Here is a 20769-nt window from a genome sequence, read left to right as displayed (position 1 = left end):
TCGTACTGTGACGGGTTTATCTAGGTACGCAGTTACGCTTTAATAACAATGGCTCTGTAGCAATAAAAATGAAGGATCTCATTGTTTCTGCTGTGGTATTTCACCATCATGATTAGACCTGTGTTCTTTGTCACGATTCGCAGACTCTGACCGAGATGCAGCTGGGTGGACTCCAGCCGGACACGCGCTACACAGTGCAGATCCAGGCCGTCTCTTTCTCTGGGCAGAAGCGATTAAAGAGTGGCCGGGCTCAGCTCTCCTTCACCACCGCTGCTGCTGCTTCCACTGGTAAGGTTCGCCTCTAAATAAAGGACATTTGTGTCTACTAAAGGTTGCACTGAATATTACTAAACAGAAAAAAGCAAAAAGCACATTGTCAGCTGTGAAAAGACTTAGGCCCATCTTACAGTCTATTTTCACAATTTGAGCCTGCGCTGTTAAAATAGCGTCAGAGTTTAGGAATGAATCTGAACTGATGGGTGTGGTGGTCCGGAAGTGAGGTGCATTCAGGTACATTTCTGGCATGTTTCTATCTTGGCGGTGGGAAATACAGGAGCGCCACTGACTGATTTAAACCCTGACAACAGTCAACACTCAGCTGTCCATACCTATGTTAGCCACGGTTGGCGTGCACAAGGAATGTCCTCAATGAGTATGCATCCGGCTCCTTATGCAAACACGGACTCGCTGCAGCTTTTACATCAACAATAAACAGGATAAAGAAAATTACCTGCTGGTGTATCTTCACAGCATGAACGTGCAGGTCAGTATCTGTCTCTGCTGAGACGCACAAAAGCGCCGCGCTGTTAAGATACGAACACGCCAAAGTCAGAGCTCACCTGCTTCTTAAAGGGAATGATTACTGGCACACTGATTGGTTTATTTTCTGTTATGCCCAAAACACACCCATAAATAATTAAGAGAATTAGTTTTATGCCTTTTATGCATTTCGAGTCATGCAAGGCATATTTTTTTGCGCCCCCACAATACCACATGCCATAAATCCAGCTGTGCGATCCGCAATTGAGCTTTTTTTATTTTTATTTAAAGCCATATTGATGTTGTGTTGTATATATTAGCATTAATTTAGTTTTTGCCAATTGTCTTCTGCAGTTCAGGAGCCCAGTCAGTAATGTGCTGCTGTGCCCTTCGAGATCAGATATGCACATTTTGCACCTAATGCTGTTCTTGGAAGGCGTTAATGTAAAGTGCTCCCATACTTTTCTGACTTGGGGTGCTAGTTCTAATCAGGGTTTTCCACCACAATTAGTTAGTTGGGTATTTGTTGACAGGGGATCATTAAATTGGATGGATGGATGGATGGATGGGTGGATGGATAGATAGATAGATAGGTAGATAGATAGATACATACATACATACATACATACAGTAAGTACAAGATTTGTACTTAAAAGAGTACATAGCTTGTCGCTGGGGCTGTACCTTATATTGAGGTACAAAAAAGTACCTTTCAGTGAAAGTATTTTTTTGTACCCATGGTTTTTGTGCCAGTATAGATTATAAAGATTATAAACATTATCATCAACTAAAAATGGCTCAAAAACTTGATGATCGAAAATTGTCTGGCTTTCAAATAAAAAATGTGCAATTAAAATATATATTGTTCATTAGTACAGTGATGCAGAATACTGAATGTACCCTTTGGCTGCAAGTTAAATGGTACAAATTTGTACTTATTGCTGTTAGAAATTACTTTGTACTTCAGATGGAACAAATCTGACCCTGTAAAGACCAATATCGTACCTTTGAGGGAACAATTATGAAGAGTGTACCTTTGAGTACAAAAAAGTGTACATACATACATAGTTGCTGTGTATATTGAGAATATCACTGATGTCAGCCATACAGACAGTGCAGTACAATTAGTTGCCAACTATTGGAATAATTGATTTCAATCGATTTATTTGATTAGTTTCTGCATTCCTACTTTGCTGGTTTACAGTGGTGAAAAAAAGTGGCAAATTTAATAAACCTCATATTGTCATTTTTTCCAGTGCACTCCTAGTTTCTCCTAGTTTCTACATTTTTTTTCTTAAATGCACAGTATTTTAGCTGCTGATTTTTTTTTCTATCTTTTCTAATCCATTATTTGAGCTTTTAAAGTCAATGCCTTATATTATGTTTGATGCCAAAAGTATTAGTAATAAGTAATTACTAATTACTTATTGTCAGATGAAATATTTACTGTATTTAAAGTCTTTGTTATCCACTCCCGCCTTTAGCTATTTTTCAGTATTTTTTTTTTAGTCATTAATATTCATACAGCATTACAGCCCTTAAAAAATAAAGCACTGCATATCTTCACTGAGATGATTGTTATATCACAAACCATATCTTCCTCACCTAAACTGATCCAGGTGATTTTTCCTCATTTCCCCTTTTCTGTGAGTAGCAGATTCCTGGCCTGTGTCAGAGCTGTGAATCACTCCTTATCTGGGTCTGGTTGAGTTGTGGGCCACTGAAGGGAGGATTATGGGATGTACTGATTGAGGCACCCCAGCAGAGCTTTGGTTAACCTCGCGTGTCCCGCGCTGCGTGAGAGACCTGGCCGTTCCCCAGCAGAGAGGAGTTCTCCCTCGCCGCTGTTGTTTTCTGCTTTTTATAATGCTTTAGAAATCTTCCAGTAATTCTGCCAAAACCAATTCCAGACACTTAGCAGAGCTGCAGCGGAGCGAGGGCCGCTTTGGCTTGGGTTATTCGCTCTAGAGTGCGTAACTGGCAGACTAAATAATGCACAGGTCTGTTCCATTTTTCAGAACTGAAATATGCATTTATGTTTGCCTATTGCCTGTGTTTTACCCCAATTATTTCAGCTCCCTCGTGCACGTTTTTATACGTCTTTCACTTTTTCCTCTATTTTTATCCGCATTCTGTGGTCTCTCAGGAGGCATTAAAACACTGCTGAAACCCTACGTAGATATAAGCTGCCTAATAACCTGTACATAATGAGGTGCAATTTATGCAGCTGACATTATGGAAATGAACCACCGTTTCTTTATCTTGTAATCTTCCGACAATGTATTTGTTATTTCCTATGTATTTAAATATATACAGCTCTAGAAAAAACAAAGAGAGCATTTAAAAATGATGATTTTTTTTTATTTTACCTAATTGAAATCCTCTGGAATATAATTAAGAGGAAGATGGATGATCACAAGCCATCAAACCAGGAGTGGAAAGCATAAAGTTATCCAAAAGCAGTGTGTAAGACTGATGGAGGAGAACATGATGCCAAGATTCATGAAAACTGTGATAAAAAAAACAGGGTTATTACACCAAATATTGATTTCTAAACTCTTAAAACTTTATGAATATAAACTTGTTGTTTTCTTTGCATTATTTGAGGTCTAAAAGCTCTGCATCATTTTTATTATTTCATCCATAATGCTCTAAATGACAATTTTTTTTTTGGAGGGGGGGGGGGGGTTGTGAGAAATGTTGTCTGTAGTTTATAGAATTAAACAATAATATTCATTATACTCAAACATAAACCTATAAATGGCAAAATTAGAGTCTCTTAATTATCAAGTCATGGCCAAAAGAAAATTAAAGTATTAAAATTATTGCAGTTACACATGTTTTGTTATATACATATTTATCTCCTTTGTATGTGTTGGAACAACACAAAAAAAATTGAAAAGCACCAAAATGTATATAATATTTAACGTTAAACTCCAAAAACTGAATCAAAAAGCTTTCTACACTAAAATTTTTGGACCACTCTTCTTTTGCAAACGGCTGCAGTTCTCATATTTAAAGGGTTCTCTCCATATCTGTGTCTATCCATCTCTGAGTGCTTTTTGAAGTATGCTTGGGGTCATTGTCTTGCTGGAAGACCCATGACCTTGGACTTAAACCCAGCCTTCCATGACTGCACACAGTCAAGCCATCCAGTGCCAGAGGCAGCAAAACATCTGTCCACAAGACATTTTCCCAGACGAATTTTGGCTTAGTTACATCGATTTGGCATTCTGCACTCTAGCTTTTTTATTTGTAATTGTCGACAGATAGTTTGCGCTGACACTGATGCACCCTGCAGGAGCCTGCAGGACAGCATGAATTTCTTTCTTTGGGACTTGATTGGGGCTGCTTATCCATCATCCGGACTAACCTGCATTGCTTTTTTATGAATATTAACTGTGTTTATTCATATGTTATTTTTCATTTACATCAACAATAAACAGAATGAAGATGCATGACCCATCCAGGTAGCTGCACCACTGAAATAGTAATTTGCCAAAGTCAGAGCTCACCTTGCTCTTAAAGATAATGGAATATGCCCAAAACACACCCATGATTAATAAAAAGAATCAGTTCATGCCTTTTGCACATTCCAAGCCATGCAAGGTGTACTTTTCCCGTCGTTATGATAGCAAACAGACACTGATACGCCTATAGATCACTAAAATAGGGTGTTCAAGGTTTTATTTTTACAAACCTAGACATATTTTTTCTGAATCATTTGTTAACTTGAACCCTGTTACTTTCCCAAACCTATAAGCAGAGTATCCATGGAAAATGTATTAAATCAAATTAAATTAAATTAAATTAAAAGACAGTTACATTTAAAAATATGCACGTGTGTGTGTTATTGTGTTGTATGTATTTGTTGGTAATTGCAATTATTTAAGAGATTAGACTGAATTTGAAAAATGAAATTGGGCTGAATATTTTATATTTCTATGTATTTTTCATTTTAATATTTTATACGGTTATAACCAGACAAACTTCTTTACATCAATCTTATCTGATTATATTGTCAGATAACCTTACCTTTACTGCTTTCTTTAAGTATGTATAAAAACTAGGGCTGTCAACATTAAAGCATTAATGCAAACAGTTGATTTGGAATTTGGAATCGGTAAATTATTATTTTTTACAACCAACACATTAGCATCTGTTTCCATTTTCTGTTTGTGTTTTTATAATTTTATTTCTAAATTTTTCCCATTTTCTCCCCAATTGCCCAACCCACTCACTAGGACTCCCCCTATCACTAGTGATGCCCCAACACCTCCGATACATGTGAAGTCATCCACAGCTTCTTATCGAGCTGCTGCTGATGCAGCATTACCGAGCAGCATCACAGCGCTAACACTCTGAGAAATGCACAGCGGCTCGGTTCTGATACATCAGCTCACAGACGCCCTGTGCTGCAGACATCACTGTAGGAGTGATGTGGGGAGAGAGCGCCACCTACCCACCAGGAGGAGCAGGGCCAATTTTGCTCCCTCTGAGCATCGGCAGCTTGATGGCTTGAAGCTGCATGAGCTGGGGTTCGAACTGTTTGATATTTTTTCTTAGTTTTATCAATATTTCCCCCATTCAATCATGCAAGGCCTCAGAAAGGTCACAACTAAAATGAATTCAGCTCTGAATGTGAATCTCCTTTTGTTTTCATTGCTTTTTTTATGTCTCTGTGTCAGAAGTGGGTCCTCCTTGACCTTCTGCCGTAGAATTTTATTTCAGTTAATTGTCGACAGATAGTTTGTGCTGAGACTGATGCACCCTGAGCCTGCAGGACAGCATGAAGGTCAAAGCTAAAATGCATTCAGCTGAAATGAATGTAAATCTCCTCGTTTTTTTCTCATGGCAGGTTCCTCTCCTCCCTCTCGAGAATTCTCCAACGAGCTGCCCATCTCCCGCTCCTCTCCCAGCGTCCTGCGCCTGGAGGCCGCCGCCCCCCACTACCACGACAATCAGCTGCAGGTCAAGGTGTTCTGGAAGAGTCGAGTCTCAGGTAAGCAGGCGGCGGTGTTGGGGAAGGCATAAATCAGGACCTCATGGGAAGTTTGTGTTGGGCTGCGAGTGTGTTAAATTAGATTTTAAATTGCCTGCGTTTTCTCTGTGTCGATTACACAAAGCGCCGCTGTACTCCGGACAGCCTTTCAAATTTCACAGATCCGCCTGCGTCCTTGAACCAGCCGGAGCCAAGCAAAAGCATCCGAGTGACTAATGTTTTATTGAAGAGCGTTACAAAGACACGAGTCTTATGATGAATTTTATCCATCCTACACAAATAGACACTCTCGCCGGGGCGTCCTCTCTATACCTTCTCCAGCAGATTACTCTGAGTTTGCTTAGTAAGCATGTTCCCAAAATACTCTTTTGGAGACGTGATGCTCTTCAAAGCGAAGGATTCTGCTGAAACCACAAAGCATCATAAATAGGGGGAGGCTGATTTACCGTTATCTCTTGGAAAGAGTCTGGAAAAGATGGATGAAGACAGATTTAATAATATCAATATGGCTGCGAAATGAAAAGCAGATGTAGGGAGATGTAGCCTCTCTGGGCTTCAGACAACCTGGTGCAGTGTGGGAAATGAGTTTGGTGAAAGATGTAATGCTGCTTGGACACAGAACAGGAAGAGGAGACTTTGTCTCTGTCCTTTAAATTATACCCAGCCATACATGCATAATATGATCATGTCTAGGCTGCAACTAATCATTATATTGGTAGTCGACTAATAATCTGTCGATTATTTTTCCGATTAGTCGACTAGTTAATGACTAGTCTCTGTTTGCTGTGGGTACGGCTCCTATTTCTTTGCTTCAAGAAATTTAGAAATGGCTAAACATTAGGGGTGTAACGGTATGCAAAAATCACGGTTCGGTACGTACCTCGGATTAGGGGTCACAGTTTGGTACAAAAAATTGCCAATATACAAACTGAAACAGTAAATAAATTCAAAGTGCTGCTTGGTACCATTAAGTTAAATGAAATATTTAAAATGATTAACCAATGTTAAAAATTAAAATATTAAAATAAAAAATAATAAATTGAATTCCCTTTAAGCAGTAAACAAAACTTTCCACATGTAAAGTGCAGCACTTAGTTCCAGAATTCTAGCGCTACAGTATTAAATTTTACTCAATCTTCATATTTTTTGGCAAGAAAATCAGTTTGTCCACATTGTCAGCAGTGAGGGCAGATCTGCTGGCAGTTACAACGTCCCCAGCGGTTGAAAATACCCTCTATTTACCCTTGATGCTATAAAAGCCCCAATGGATGCTGCAATGGCTTTAGCCCGATCTGAATTGTGATTGAAAGATGCCTGAACGCAGCTATCAGTAGCATTTGCACTTCAGGGATCTTCTTTCTTGTTGCGGTAATCTTAGCACTTGGGTGGCGCCATTTCAGGTGACTTAGCATGTTTGAAGTGTTGCCCGAAAACATAGCCGACCTCAGCAAAACAATAACAACATACCGCTTTCGTTTTATCCACTTGTCTTTTTCCGTCGCAAAACCAAAGTGCTTCCAAATGGGAGATTTTAACCCTTGTGTGGTGTTCATATTTGTGTTACTCGTTTACTTTGTTACTTGTATTTAATTCAGCAAAATTAAGCAATTCTACATTAAAATGCTTTACACATGCTTGCTTCACCTAAATTGCAAGCAATATAAACAGCTTACATGGTTAATATTTACCCTTTACCTTTCTTATGTTACATTTCTTTCAAAAAGTGCTACTCTTTTTTTATTAGTTTTTGAATAAAATGTAAAAAAAAAATGAATTAAACTCAAGATATGAGTAGAAAATGTGTTTAGTTTCAAATTTACAAATGAAGCAATGTTAATTAGCCCTTGGCCAAACATACTGTATGTAATATAAATGTGTGTGTGAGGGGGGGGGGGGGGGGGGGGGGGTGTACAGTGTATGTTTATCGAAAATGTGTTTTGATATGTTTTTCACAAAAAATGAGCCAATGCCAATGAGTTTGAGTTAGAAAAAATATTTTTTTTGTATCATTTGATGAAAAATGAAAACGGGTCCCACAGACCCGAACACCACACAAGGGTTAAGGACAGGGGAGGATTTTCTATCTCCGGTTGGTCGCTAGCTTCTGCAATAATGTCCAAATAGTCTCCACCATTCTCTGATACAACAGAAGCGTGTACCTTGCAAATATGTTTTGAAGAGTGGTTAGGAAAGGCTCGACTGATTGGTTCGCCGTGCGACGTCACCCCCACATGGTCACAAGAGCGCGAATCACAAAAGAGTTGCTTTAAACATATCAAAGAACCTCCCCTTTACTACTCCAATCACGTACTGGCAGCTAATGAATATTAAAAAGTCACATGTAGCGACAGGCACTGATATTTAGTGAGGAATTATATATAATCTGTTGTGTTTGGGCACTTTTGGAGACACAGGCCCAGTTGAATGTGATCTATGCGAGACTTGTCGATTATATCGACTAATCGTTGCAACTCTACTCATGTCCTAAATTTTACAAACTTTCATATGAAGTTCATGTTTGTTTTTGTATTTTTGTCTTTCTTTTTATACAGAAAGTCAGAAAGCATCTTCTTCGTATTTGTTAAGTTGGTATCCAGAAGTTTGTGGCGGTAACGTGACCAAAAGAGAGAAAATGGCTACTGTACAGGTAGGTCCAGCATGAGGTACATGCACAGGAGCAGTGAAAGAAATAGTTCAAAATATAATATGAATATTTTTTTGTGATTAACTGCAATAGATAGATAGATAGATAGATAGATAGATAGATAGATAGATGTATCAGCCATACAGAAAGTGCAAATACACAGTTATATAATAATTTAAATTTAGCAGTGCAAAAGATCCGTAAACAGTAGATGAATGAACTAGTGAATGAACTACTAGTGCAGAATAGGGTAGAGCTATAAAAATAGTGTTATAGGCATCAGCAAGTCTGAGAGTGTGTCCATAGATGGGGGTGTGTCCATGGAGTGGCCAGAATTGCCGGAATGAAAGTGTCACAGAGTCTTCAGTTTGCTGTGATGAGAGGAGTTGAACAGTCTAATAGCCTGAGGGACAAAAGACTTTCGGAGTCTGTCGGTGGAGCAAGACTGGGAGGTGGTGCACACTGCAGAGGGTGGTGAACATTGTCCATTGTAATCACACTTGTTCTTCTTCAATTCTGCAAGTTTTATAGTGGATATTTGTAAATGTAAATAAAATAATGAATGTAAGACATGAGAAAAATACAATTATATTTATTTCAGTGTTGTCAATAAAAATAATAGTGTATACTTCTATGTTTGAGGGGAGATAGAGCTAACATGGGGCGCTGGAATAATCAAATGCAGTCTCTGCTGCTCCACGCTGTTTACACACTAAGAGCACGGTATGTGAAGCGTTCACTGCTTGCAGCCACATGACTCATGACTCGTTTAATACATCTTCATTGTTCATCCAATTAAAAACACTGTATTTTTCAGCATTCTGTGTTAAAGCAGCTTCACACTGCACAGATATACAGATATATGTGCTGAAACACAGAATCTTCTCACTACATTTATATATCTTGCTCCAGCACCAGTTAGTCTTCACCAATCAGAGGAGACAATGTGCTCGCAGGGTTTATTGGTGCACATTTTGGTGTGTTTAGGTTTATATATGTGGGAAACCAAACCAAACAGAGGGAGAAACTCATCAACTGATCGGGACCATAGAAACTTTCACAACTACAGGTGTAAAAAAGTTTTTTATACTCAGCTAATTAACCCTTGTGTGGTGTTCGGGTCTGTGGGACCCGTTTTCATTTTTCATCAAATGATAAAAAAAAATTTTTTTTTTCTAACTCAAACTCATTGGCATTGGCTCATTTTTGTGAAAAACATATATCAAAACACATTTTCGATAAACACACACTGTACACCCCCCCCCCACCCCCCTACACATTTATATTACATACAGTATGTTTGGCCAAGGGCTAATAAACATTGCTTCATTTGTAAATTTGAAACTAAACAAATTTTCTACTCATATCTTCAGTTTAATTCATTTTCTTTTACATTTTATTAAAAAACTAATAAAAAAAAGAGTAGCACTTTTTGAAAGAGATGTAACATAAGAAAGGTAAAGGGCAAATATTAACCATGTAAGCTGTTTATATTGCTTGCAATTTAGGTGAAGCAAGCATGTGTAAAGCATTTTAATGTAAAATTGCTTAATTGGTTAAGTTATAAATCAAAAGTCTTTAAAACCAAGCTGAGATGTTTATAATAAAGTAAGAAAAATCCTCTATACAATTTATTATGCATTCTTTATTCCAGCGCCCCACATTTACGTTTTTAAATTTAATTTAACTCCCCATAAACATACAAGCATATACTAGTATTTTTATTAACACCACTAATTTAAATATAATTGCATTTTACGTTTTGGACATTTATTCTTTTATTTACCACTATAAAAACTTAAGAAGTTAAGAAGAACAAGTGCGATTAATCCCAGTCAATCACAAAATATTTTTTAATCTATTGACACCACTAGTACAAAATACATTTTAAAATATTCCATAATAATCTTAAATAATTACAAGATATAATGTATTCTAGTATATGTCATCACTTTTTTATTCCGCTTAATATAAATTAAGTATTAATTGAAAGTGACTGTGTGTGAGTGTGGTACTGATGTGACTGATGTTTAAAGACCATGTGACCCTGCTGCTCCTCTAACAGCAAACACTTCCTGCCCGGTGCATTCCTATGTTTATTAAACAATATACAGTTCCTCTCCTGCTCCTCTTGGTCTGAACCCAAAGTGACTGAAGGTCATCCAGGGTGCCTCATATAACTCATCATGTCTGTGCTACATATATACAGCACTGCTTCCCAGATATCCCCACGCTGGAGGCAAACGCAATATTAAAACTGGACACAACGATCCATTTCTCATCCTGTATCTGGGTCGACAGTTTGAACTAGAAAAGTCTGACTACAGAAGTTTGAATATTAATGATGTCTGTACAATCTGATGTAGGGGTTGCATGTCTAATAATGTTTAATAGTTGGCTAGTTATTTAGAAAAGTAGCTAATTGACTAATTGACAAGTTGACTAGTTGTAATTTGATTAGCTAAAGCAAAAAGGGTACCACTTTAAAATAAGTCTACCCTTATACCCTATGGTGGAACAAACTACCTTCCACTACCAGATCAGGAGAATCTCTTGCTATCTTTAAGAGACTCTTGAAGACTGAGCTCTTCAAAGAGCACTTACTCTCCTAACACCTCTAACACACTAACTACTTCTAACCTCATTTCCTTCTTCCCCTCCTTCACTTCTCTATCCCTTTATTTCCCTTCGACCTCCTTTAAGCCATATCTAAAAATGGTTTATCTAAATTCCTATTACTTTTGTACTTCATTATTGTAAGTCGCTTTGGACAAAAGCGTCTGCCAAATGTAATTTAATAAAATATTACATTTATTAAATAAAATATTATATAAATTAGAGTATTAATTATTCTTGATTAGGTTGTAAATGGCTTAAAAACTATTGATAAGCAGTTACAGTTAAAAAAGGCAACAGACAACTGTTGTTTGCTTAGCCATTTAATTTTACTTAGTCATTTAATGTATAGTAATTTAATTAATTTGTGTTTTACATTAATAATGTAAAACACAAAGTAAGATTAGTATCTAGAAAGATCTGAGGTTTGACAGTATATTTATGTGTTATATATATTTTTAACTTCTTATTAAGAGATTTAAAAAAAAGGAATAGTAACCATTTATAAACTAATTTATAAAGCAATCATAAACCCTCTCTAAAGGTAGTCTTATTTTAAAGTGGTACCACAAAAAAAAAGAATCTCGGGTTGCTTTTCTTTTCTTTTAACTGCAACAGAAAAATAATCAAATATCTTTCCCAATTAAGCTGCCAAGCAAATTTGTTGCAGATTTGTTATCTTCTTTTGTACATTTTAAATATTTAATGTCTAGTCTTCATATTTTCAGCATGTTTCATCTTATTACCACAGGTGTTAGTGGTTGGCACTGGACGCGTCATTTTTAGCTGATAATTTATTGCAAATTATTATTATTTTACTGCTACTTTTGATTTATATTCAGATTTACTCCAAGCATGCTGTATTCTTTGTTTATTTTTAGTTTTAGGGACTTTTATGTAGTTTGTGGAGGTTATGCACATACAGCTCTGGAAAAAAATAAAAGACCATTAAAAAATAATGATTTTGTTTGATTTTACCAAATTGAAAACCTCTGGAATATAATCAAGAGTAAGATTAGTGATCACAAGCCATCAAACCACCAAACTGAAATGCTTGAATTTTTGCACCAGGAGTAAAGCAGCATAAAGTTATCCAAAAGCAGTGTGTAAGACTGATGATAAAAACCATGGTTATTGCACCAGATATTGATTTCAGAACTCTTAAAGCATTATGAATATTAACTTGTTGTTTTCTTTGCATTATTTGAGGTCTGAAAGCTCTGCATCTTTTTTATGTTATTTCAGCCATTTCCCCTTTTTTGCAAGTAAATGCTCTAAAGGACAATATTTTATTAGGAATTTTGGAAGAAATGTTGTATGTAGTTTATAGAATAAAACAACAATGTTCATTTTATTTAAATATAAACCTATAAATAGTAAAATCAGAGAAGCTGATTCAGAAACTGAAGTTGATTCTTAATTGTTTCCAGAGCTGTATATTTATGTGCTATATTGTATATTTTTATCTATCTATGAATTTGAACTCAAACCCGAGGAAGTTCGAAAATGTTTACACTGCTGTTTTAACACTGTGGGTTTTACTCTGTATCTGCAATGTTTTTTTTTTTTTTCATAAAATCTAGAATCTTTATTTAATGTTTAATACACCACTAATACATTCGTGTGTGGTTTTCCAGAACTGTCCATTTAACTAGAAGTGATGGAAACTCCTTAAAGGGGCACTAAACCCCTTGATTTTAGCTGAGTGATGTATGGGTTTAGAGGCGGGGCAGGAGGGAGAGCTGGTTGGCTGAGCTGCAGCAGCAGCAGTGTGTCTCTGATAGCGGTGAGACACAGATGATTGGACGCCAGCAGGAAGGGGATGATATTATTGATTAATTGACTGGTCTGCATATTGTGATTGATGTGTCTGCGTACCAAAGTACACGGAAACATCATCCTCACCTATAGCACAGTTATATAACCTGAGAGGAGCTGCAGAGGCAGAAATTACCACAATAAAAGTGTTTTATAAAGGTTAGGAAATGTTTATAACTGATATATTTCATTACTTACAGGAAGACTTTTCAGATATTCCTGAAAAAATATGGTTTAGGGTTTAGTGGCTCTTTATTGCAGTTCAGTTCAGTTCATTTTGAATCATGACCTGCAGACGACCTGTAAATATCTGCTCATCTAACAGTTCAGTGTCTTATTCAGCCTTTTATTAAAGCCTGTGCTCACATCTAGAGATATGGCACTTAATAGAATTACAGCCAAGGGAGTTCTGTTTCCAGGAGCAGTCTGTCATGGGCTGGTAACGAAGGTAATGAAAATGTGCTACAAAAACTTCTGCCTTTCTTTTTATGGCATAAAAACGTTCCAGATAACAGGAAAGGTATCTGATTTCCTATCAGAAGAGCAGGGTAGCATGCAGTTCCTGAGGCTCAGATTAATTACAGTTTTATTTTAGTTTATTTCCCACTCTTTCAGCAGTTTTGTGTCCTTTTCCTTAAAGGAGTAATACATGATTTCTGCCAGTAAAACTCACACTAGAGCTCTTCCTGTTCATCCGTCCAAACTAGGACTGGGTATCACAATTCCATACCAAAAAGGCACCAACTGTACTAACTGTAGGTTCTGTAGGTTTTTAATATGGTAAAATTATTTTCATCTCTTTTTTTTCTGGAGCTGAATATGTGTGGATTTACACATCTAGATTACTGAATATAAACATGCACGTTTGTGGTGCATGTTTTCTTGTTAAATGGCTTGTAGCTAGATGTTACTTGGAAGTTTTAGTTTGGTCATCCGAGGTACATGTTTTTTTTATGCTCTATTATTATTAATTAAGAAATGTTATATTTCACCTTTACAAATATTTTACTCCTCTTTTATTCGTCCTTGTCTTCTTTTGATCTTTATCTTTATCCTGCAGGGCACACATTTCATCATCACAGGCCTCCTTTTTGCCTGTAAGTACAAGGTGGCGGTGATGCCCCTTTCAGAGCATGGGCATCGGGCAGGAGCCGTGACCTCCGTCACCACCCCGCATTGCTCAACACTGAAAGGCCGGGGAAAGAAACTCGTATCCTGTGCCCGGGAGGGTGAGACACAGTTTCTGCTGCTTCATTTTTAGAAACAGATGTGTCAGAAGTTGTTCTTTGCAGTGATGCCATAGATAAAACACATTTTTGCAGTGAGATATAAAATATATATATATATATATATATATATATATATATATATATATATATATATATATACTTAATAACACTTAATAACACTGCAGAAATTATATTGCATCCAGTTAAATCCACCTAAATGTCATCTAAGCATCTAATATTTCTCATTTTGAGATTATTAAAGTAATATTTTAAGTAATTTTGTTTTAATTTGGTAAAGTTGTTTTAAGTCATTTATATCCTACTTGCTTTCAACAAGCTAAAATGTGCTGTGAGTGGAGTAAGAGACTTTCAGTAGATCAAACAGCATGAAACATCTAAATATAATTTAAATGCAAAAAATGAGAAGCATGAAAAAAAATCGATTTTTACAGTGTGTTAAGGTTCAGTCTCATAAAAAAGGCTTTTCTAAGCCGTAGTCAGCAGAATTCATATTACAGAAAGTCATTACAAAAAAAACCCATAAATTAACACTTTCTCCTTTTTTTGACAAATCTGTTATTTTCTTTACTGTTCAAATAAAGTTATTTTATTTGAAGTGCCTTAAAGATTGAAGAAATACAGTTTAAGTCTAAAAATAAAGCATATTTAAACATTTTTATATGTGATCTGTTAATCCACAATAAATTTGACTTAAAATGTATGTCTCTGTCTATTTGCATACTAAGAAATAATATTTTTTTAAAAACTAAGAAATAATTTTCTGAGATGTTAACTCTATGTTGGCTGTATGCTATACTGTTCACTTTATTTAACATTTTATTTATCTAAATTCCCATGAGTATTGCATATTTCAAACATCAATTTAATTCAAATAAAAAAAAAAGTTTGATTAACTCAAGATTTCATTAAACATTACTTTTAAATGTATTGAAAACCAATTTCCTGCGATTATTATTATTTTTAAAATTACTATAGCATGCACATTAGTTTATTCTGTATTATGTATGTTTGTTCTCTTGTTCTGAAAGAATATGTTTATGCTCTGTCAGTAAAAACTGTGAGTAAAAATGTGAAATGAAGTGCTCTTTCCCTGCATTGACTCTTCTAATGCTTGTCCTAGAGCGCCACCTGCAGGTGAAGAAAGCCCTGCAGCGCCCGGAGAAGCTGAGCGCAGTGTTTCAGACAGTGAACGGCTCGGTGGAGGGTCTGTTCAGCTGGCAGGTGTCTGAAGCTTCCCCAGGTCAGACTCCCATCACAGGGTTCCAGTTCTCCTGGATTAAAGTCTCCAGCAGTAGCAGTGCTGTGGATCAATCTCCAGACACACTCATCTCTCAGTCGCTGAATCTAGCTCCTGTAAGTTACCCACTCACTATTACACATTTTACAAGAAGTGTAAATTTCAGTTATGTAGGATAAAGAGGTTTGGAGTGCCCTCTGAAGAGCTGGTGAAATACATGGTTGTATTAAAATATAAGTGCAAGTAATGCAAACATGTGTGCAATATCCTTTAGGCTTATAAATGTAATAATGCATCTCAAAAAAATTAGAATAGAATTGAAAAGTTACTTTATTTCAGTAATTCAGTTCAAAATGTGAAACTCTATATATGATATAGATGTATTAAACACACAGAGTGATCTATGTTTAACATTTATTTATTTTATTGTTGATGATTATGGCTTACAGCCAATAAAACCAAAAATCAGTGTCTCAGAAAATTAGATTATTATATAAAACAAATTGGTACTTTTGGCAGTGCTGGCAGTCCTGCTGGAAAATGAAATCTGCATCTTTATAAAAGTTGTGAGCAGAGGGAAGCATGAAGTGCTGTACGTTTTTGTGGGAAAACAAAACTGCACAGACTCACAGTGGATCAACACCAGCAGATGACATGTCTCTCCAACCCATCACTGATCAGAGAGCAGAGTCTGGAGGAAGAGTGGAGAGACAAACAGTCCAAACTGCTTGAGGTCTATTGTGAAGTTTCCACCAATCAGTGATGGTTTTGAGAGACATTTCATCAGCTGGTGTTGGTCTGTGTTTCATTATGTTTCATTTTCCAGCAGGATTTGGCCCACACTGCCAAAAGTACCAATTGGTCTTATATAAATATATATATATATAATAACACATATTCTATATGTATATGGTTTTTACATTTTGAACTAAATCACTGAAACTAAGTAACTTTACAATGATATTCTAATTTTTGAGATGCACCTGTACTTTGCGTACAAAACAATTTACATGTTTAATATCCTAGATTAATCGCGATAATTGAGTGTAAATAGATGTTTATGCTGGAGCATCATGATGCAGCGTCTGTGAAATCATACATACTACATTTTAACCTATTTTTTACAGCAGAAACTAAAGCTGAACTAATTAAATACTAAGATAATATTTTTTTAATTACAGAATAATTAACTGACACCACTGAACTGAACTGTGCCAGTTTTCAGTTATTTACTGGTGTTAAATAGGGTGTAACTGTAGTTTGAAATATCTGAATTAAACTCCCATCATAGTCTTGACTGACCTGTTTCTCTCTCTGTTTCAGGGTCAGCTCTCTCTCAGGGTGGAGCGGCTGCAGCCAGAGAGCGTTTATAAGGTGCAGGTTCAGGTTCTGTCTGAAACAGGAAGTGGGCCTTCAGTAGCCAGGATGCTGCACACTCCACAGCTTAATGCCACACTGCTATGAGGTACAGCACCAGTCCCACATTCATCTACAGCATCAGTAAAATGTTTGTATTAGTTGCTTGTTTTTACTTTATATTGTGTATTACACCGCCTGGCCAAAAAAAGTCAGCACTATTAAAAAAAAAGGTCACAGTCTAATATTTGGTTGGAGCTCCTTTAGCTTTGATTATTTTAATAAGCGTCTGCAATGTCACAAGATTTATTACAATCCAGTGTTGTATTAATTTAATTTTTCACCAAGATCTTGCAGCAGCATTGATGATGGTAGAGTCTGACCACTGCACAAAGCAGCTCTTCTCCATCCAGCACATCCCAAAGATTCTCAAAGAGGTTAAGATCTGGACTCTGTGGTGAACTCTCTTAATCCATGTGTGAAAATGATGATCTCATGCTCCCTGAACCCTGAACTCTTTCACAATTCCAGCTTCATGAATCCTGACATTGTCATCTTGGAATATGTCCGTGCCATCATGGAAAAAAAAATCAGATGATGGAATAACCTGGTCTATTTTCAGTATATTCAGGTAGAGTCAGCTGACCTCTTTGATTCTTTCAGCACATACTGTGGATGAACCTAAACCTGCAGACCAACTGTAGCATCAACCCCAGATCATTTACTTACTTAAATCCAGGAGGAGACTTTTTTTGGCTGGGCATTGTACATTAAAATAGTACAAATGAAAGGGGATCCTCAAAGAGGATCTTCATATATTATAAATAAATCACAGAGCGTAATATACAATAAGTCATAAAACAGATACAATAAAATACAATAAAAAAATAATAATAACTAAAACCATTACCAAAGTCATATACAATGTCAGCAGTATGGGTACAACAGATTTATGCAGGTGATTCTGTATTTACTGTAACTGTAGATTAACTCTCATTAAGGAATCTGAGTGGAATCTGTTACACTCAATCTGCTGTGTGGTGCTCCTGCATACAGTTTCCTCTTTCTTTATATATATATATATATATATACAGCTCTGGAAAAAATAAGAGAGCACTCAAAAATGATAAGTTTCTTTAATTTTACCAAATTGAAATCCTCTGGAATATAATCAAGAGGAAGATGGATGATCACAAGCCATCAAACCACCAAACTAAACTGCTTGAATTTTTGCACCAGAAGTAAAGGCATACAGTTATCCAAAAGCAGTGTGTAAGACTGGTGGAGGAGAGCATGATGCCAAGATGCATAAAAAAACCATCAGGGTTATTCCACCAAATATTAATTTCTGAACTCTTAAAACTTTATGAAAATAAACTTGTTTTCTTTGTATTATTTAAGGTCTGAAAGCTCTGCATCTTTTTTGTTATTTCAGCCATTTCTCATTTTCTGTAAATAAATGCTCTAAATGACAATATTTTTATTTGGAATTTGAGAGAAATATTGTCTGTAGTTTATAGAATAAAACAACAATGTTCATTTTACTCAAACATAAACCTATAAATAGCAAAATCAGAGAAACTGATTCAGAAACTGAACACATTTGAAATTGCAAATGTCTATTGTGAATTTTTTGTAGTTTTATGCTAATATTGATTAATTTCTTTTTCTGCAGACTCCTGTACAGATTTGCATCATCATCATCATTGTAAAGCTTCTCCCTGTGGTGCATCTCTCTCCGGTCTTCTCCAGTATAAGCAGCTCCTGCACTGGTGCTTTAGTGCCACGGTTTTGTTGCATGAAGAGAACATCAAAGGTTTAAATATGTGAACCAACAACCTTGTTCATGAACTGTTCAGAGAAGTTTAAAATGTATAATTTAATCCTGATTTATCATGTAAAAATGTGTAGCACTGATGTGTGTAGTATGTAGTGATACAGTAGCTCTGTGCTGTTTATTTTTGTTATCCTGTTAGAACATATATTGCTTTTACATATATTTAATATGAACGCCTGTCTACGAATAATGTTATAAATTATTATATTATATTACAGCTTAACATTTTTTACAGGTCATGTTCAGTCTACTTTATTATAACATATTTATTTTAATGCACACAAGTGTGAGGTATCCATGATTACAATTTCACTGTTAAAATATTTAGAGGATAATTAGCTAATTATACTCTATACTATCATTGTTGTAGAAAATAAGTACATTTTTGCAAATAAGTAAATAAGCACTGGCTGATGTTAAAAACAACATATTGCCAGGGCTGCATATATGACATCATGTTTAAATTGAATACATACACAAGTATTTATAACAAGTAAAAAAAATGTGGTGCTGTGTTTGAAAAAAAAAAAAACATTAAAAATTAAAATATAGGATGATTTATCAATGTTTAAAGTGCCAGATATATAAAACCATTGTACGTGTTATGTTACACATTTTTATTACACTGTGGCAGTTTTACTTTTGTACAAAAATGTTGTATGTAAAATGTAAATATTGCATTTGATGTTGTGTTTAGTGTCATAATGTTACAAATAAATGTTAACATATAAGTTCATATTCTGACTGGTGATACTGATTGGATTATGTAAGCAGAACATGTAGCCCCTGGGAAATATTGTGGGATGTGTGTGTGTGCGCGTGTGCTGACCAACATTACATTATGAGAGAGGTGCTGATGGCAAGCAGTATGATATAGGAGTGCTACTGATGTTTTGTTAAATATACAGTACCAGTCAAAAGTTTAGACAATGCTTTTCTTGATTTCTTTATTTAATTTATTTTTTACATAGTAGATTAATATTAAAGACGTGAAAAGTGAAGTTGAAAAGGCTTCCTGTGGTGCTGTTGGCCGGTTTGTGTTTATATTAAAGGGAGAGGTGCTAGACTTCACTCCAAAAAACAGAGGTACGATATGAGATACATTCTTTATAATTGTACCCTCAATGGTATAATACTGGTCTTTACAGGGTCAGTTTTGTAAAGTACCAAGTCTTTTCTAACAGCAATAAGTACAGATTTGTACCTTTTAATCAGCCAAAAGGTACATTGAGTATTCTGTATCACTGTACTAATAAACAATATATATTTTAATTGCCCATTTTTATTTGAAAGCCAGTCAATTTTACATCATCAAGTTCTTCACACATATTTAGTTGATGATGATGTTTATAATTTTTATAATCTTTACTGGCACAAAAACCATGGGTACAAAAAAGGACTTTCACTGAAAGGTACTTTCTTGTACCTCAATATAAGGTACAGCCCCAGCGACAAGCTTTGTACTCTTTTAGGTACAAATCTGTATTTATTGCTGTTAGAAAATACTTTGTACTTTAAAGGGAACAAAACTGACCCTGTAAAGACCAGTATACTGTCTATATGTGTGTCAGAAAATGTATGTTATCTATACTGAGTTTTGAGTAGCTTTATGCTATTTAAATTAGACAATATGACAGAGAATGCAGCTGTTTTTACAATTTACAATGTAAAAAAATAATAAAAAGAAAGAGAAAACCTGTTGAATGAGGTACTATTTGACAGGTACTGTATATTACATTTGTGTTCAAAATGATTAAAAATGGTAAGATGCTGAATATAAAGCAAAAGAGTTTTGGATGTTTTCGATTGGCTAAAGATGTCGGTCTTTGTTAGGTTGAAGCTCTGTTAGGAGCGGGGAATATTGACCTGGCAGACAGTGAATGAGACAATTTTACAGGTTAAGTGAATACAACTGTCACTTTGTCCTAAAAATCCATGTCATTAAACAGTAATACAACTACATAACAAAAGCATGCTTGATTGCACATATCTTAAATTCTCAGTTTGTCAGAAGCAACCGGTTTGTAACTACTCTAAAGTTAGGCGCCAGCCGATGCACTGTGCCGCGGTGGGTCCCCAATGCCTGTGATTCCCTCGGACCACCAGGGGCCCGGAGCCGGCACCTAAAGTTAGAGTAGTTAGAAACTGGTTGCTTCTGTCTAATTTTTAGAATGAGGATAAGACCACCCCTAATTAACATACAAATGCAGAAATACATAAATAAACAAATACATGAAGAAATGTAATAAA

The 20769-nt window shown here is 35.8% G+C and overlaps 1 protein-coding gene across 1 annotated transcript in view; it reads left to right on the top strand.

Annotated features, from left to right (window-relative positions):
• anos1b (anosmin 1b) overlaps positions 1-19392 on the top strand; it is an 80251-nt gene extending 60859 nt beyond the window's left edge. The window contains exons 8-14 of the mRNA XM_022669548.2: positions 144-288; positions 5618-5761; positions 8314-8408; positions 13900-14068; positions 15210-15442; positions 16650-16791; positions 18358-19392. Of these exons, the coding sequence (XP_022525269.2) occupies positions 144-288; positions 5618-5761; positions 8314-8408; positions 13900-14068; positions 15210-15442; positions 16650-16790 (927 nt within the window). The 3' untranslated portion in view covers position 16791; positions 18358-19392. The remainder of the gene's footprint in view (positions 1-143; positions 289-5617; positions 5762-8313; positions 8409-13899; positions 14069-15209; positions 15443-16649; positions 16792-18357) is intronic.
• The last annotated feature ends 1377 nt before the right edge of the window (positions 19393-20769 follow it).

This window comes from Astyanax mexicanus, chromosome 16, assembly GCF_023375975.1.
Source record: "Astyanax mexicanus isolate ESR-SI-001 chromosome 16, AstMex3_surface, whole genome shotgun sequence".
Lineage (NCBI taxonomy): Eukaryota > Metazoa > Chordata > Actinopteri > Characiformes > Acestrorhamphidae > Astyanax > Astyanax mexicanus.
The sequence above is the reverse complement of the archived record's forward strand: the minus strand, read 5'-3'. Positions and strand labels throughout refer to the sequence as shown.